We start from the raw sequence: 2,724 nt of genomic DNA on the forward strand, positions 1-2,724 counted from the left end.
GCCGTTTAAAAAAAAAAAATTTTTAATTATTGCCTAGGAACTTGAAAAAGCATATTTAAAAAATTTACATAATTTTTTTTTTTTTAATATAATTCTATTAATATTATTCAATTCGATCTCTCATTATAGTCTTTCCCCATTTTATTCAGTCTAATAATAATAGTGTCGTTAACTTATTTATTATCCCTAATAATAATAATAATAATAAATAAATAATTTAATATATTATTATTATTATTATTGATTTCCGGTTGTTTTAACCATCATTTTAAGTGCTCTTTATTAAATTCACACACAAAAATATTAATAAAATATTAGTTAAGCGTATATTGAGCGCAATATTTAATTATAATACATAATAAGCCTTAATGAATATTTAATTAAAAACTAAATCATCTTTTTTTTTTTTTTTTATTAATATATTTATTAATAATAATAATAATAATAATAATACTTTTAGAATATTTAATAATAATTTATTTCTTTATATAAATAATTTTTTATTTTTTTTTTATTTTGAGATCAAAAATATTTGTAAATAAATTTACTTTAAAAAAAAAAAAAAAAAAAACAAAACATATTTAATAATTAAAAAAATAAATAAATAATAATAATAATTAATTGATTTTTTTTTTTAAATAATAATAAACTATTATTAATTGAAGCCATTTTTTTTTTTAAATTTACCATAATTTGCAATTATTATTATTATTATTATTATTATTTTTTTTTTTTTAAATTTAATATTCAAACGTTTAATGTATTATTAAAAGTGATTTCAAATAATATAAATTCAATTTATTTATTTATTTATTTATTTGACACGAATATTATTGAAATCGCTTTTATATATATATATATATATATATATATATACAAAGCTCACATACAAAATCATTTAATTATTATTATTATTATTTTCACACCGAAAATATCTCAATACATGAATGTAACATCAACCTGAGTTAATAAATACTGTTTGTTTAGCATTATTATTATTATTATTATTATTATTATCGTGGGTTATTAAAAATTAAATTTTCATTTACCGACTGTAGTTTTTATATAAAACGATACTACTACTACTAAATTTATAATAATAATAATAATAATATCGAGGTAAGCATTTAAATTTAGTATAATAATATAATTGTAATTTTTTATTAAAATAATCGCGGGGAAATCGTATCACATTTACGCTTTAATTTTTTTATAATATAAATAATTAATTTATTTATTTATTTTATTAACAAAATAAAATATCGTAAATTACGGAAAAAAAAAATAATAATAATAATAATAATTTTTTTAGTTTTGTCTACTTGTCGAAAAAATCTAAACTTGTGAGGGGGGGGGTTCCCCCCCTTAATTCTTTAAAAAAAAAAAAAAAAAACACTGAGCACAATATTTGTTTTAATTATGTAATGCATAATTTTTATTTTTGTAATATTTTCAAATAATTTATTCATAATTTTTTATACCAGAATAAAAAAAAATCGCCATCTTCGACGAGAAGTTCATCGACCCCAACCGGAGCAACAAATTGATTTGGTGGTGGTAATGTTAAATCGGGGGGCATGGGAAGTTTATAAAGGAGCCAATAATGATAACTCATGGGTTCTTCTTTATAACCGGCTAAAGTATGGACGTAGTGACCGTTGGGCCATTCCGTAGATTGAAACCTTAAAGGTAAGTAAAATTAAATTAAATTTAAATTTTTTCGTGTTAAATTAATTTAATTTAAAAAAATTACTAACGAAAAATGATTATCTTTTTGAGCGGCCATTTGCATAACATTGTAAAAAGTATCGTTATTTTCCGTCGTTATATTAATATTATATATTTCCGTTACGTTACTTCCAACCCATAATGTATAAGATACTGTTACGATATCATCCGGATTAATTTCGATCTTATTTAAATTTGTCAAATTTGTCACTTTCGTTTCGAGTTGTAAATTTTGAGTTTTATTTACATTATTATTATTATTATTATTATTATAGTTAAGATTATCTGTCATTTTGTTGGGCATGCTCGATGAATAAAGTGTAAGAGGATTAGAGGACCAATCTGAAATTTAAAAAAAATTCATTATTAGTATCAAATTTTGATTTTTTAATTTAATGGCTGCCAATTATTAATTAACTGACTTTTAGTTTTTTCATTTTGACAATTTATATCTTTTATGCTGACTAATCCTTGCGGTCCTAATGCCAAAAGAACCATTATTGTCGTATATACAATCTATAAAAAAAAAAAAAAATTTTGTTGGTTTTATAATACGAAAAGTTAAATTACAAAACATGATTGATATCAAACGTATAACGAATTTATCAATTCTAAAAATTATTGATTGATTTTTTTTTTTTTTTTTGTCGTTAAACATAGTGATGGTTTCCAAAGCAAAAGGTTTTCATTTGATTTTATTTTCTACATTTTTAGTTTTTATTTTCTCCATTTTTTTCAACTCACGTCATCGTCTCCAAACGAACCATCATCGTTTTGTTGCATTTTAACATAATTTATAGCAGAAGTTTTATTCCAGTGACGTGCACCTGGATCCGTCGATTGTAATGCTTGTATGGCAAATGCCGAAGATTTTAAATCACCAAAACTTCCATTTTCTTTTTGTAATTTTCCTAATTTTTTAGTTGGATAAACCAAATAATGATGTAAATTTCTATTCCTGTGATCTTGAATTATACAGTGTAAAGCAATTACGAC

At 21.1% G+C, this 2,724-nt stretch overlaps 1 protein-coding gene across 1 annotated transcript in view; it reads right to left on the reverse strand.

Annotated features, from left to right (window-relative positions):
- Nucleotides 1–936: 936 nt before the first annotated feature.
- The window catches only part of Phum_PHUM213460 (uncharacterized protein), a gene marked incomplete at both ends in the record, with an annotated part of 2,393 nt that continues 605 nt past the window's right edge, over nt 937–2,724 (reverse strand). Inside the window, 5 exons of the mRNA XM_002425612.1 lie at nt 937–975; nt 1,511–1,682; nt 1,758–2,070; nt 2,151–2,244; nt 2,473–2,693. Of these exons, the coding sequence (XP_002425657.1) occupies nt 937–975; nt 1,511–1,682; nt 1,758–2,070; nt 2,151–2,244; nt 2,473–2,693 (839 nt within the window). The remainder of the gene's footprint in view (nt 976–1,510; nt 1,683–1,757; nt 2,071–2,150; nt 2,245–2,472; nt 2,694–2,724) is intronic.

Source organism: Pediculus humanus, genomic scaffold (genome assembly GCF_000006295.1).
Source record: "Pediculus humanus corporis 1103172107561 genomic scaffold, whole genome shotgun sequence".
Classification (NCBI taxonomy): Eukaryota; Metazoa; Arthropoda; class Insecta; order Psocodea; family Pediculidae; genus Pediculus; species Pediculus humanus.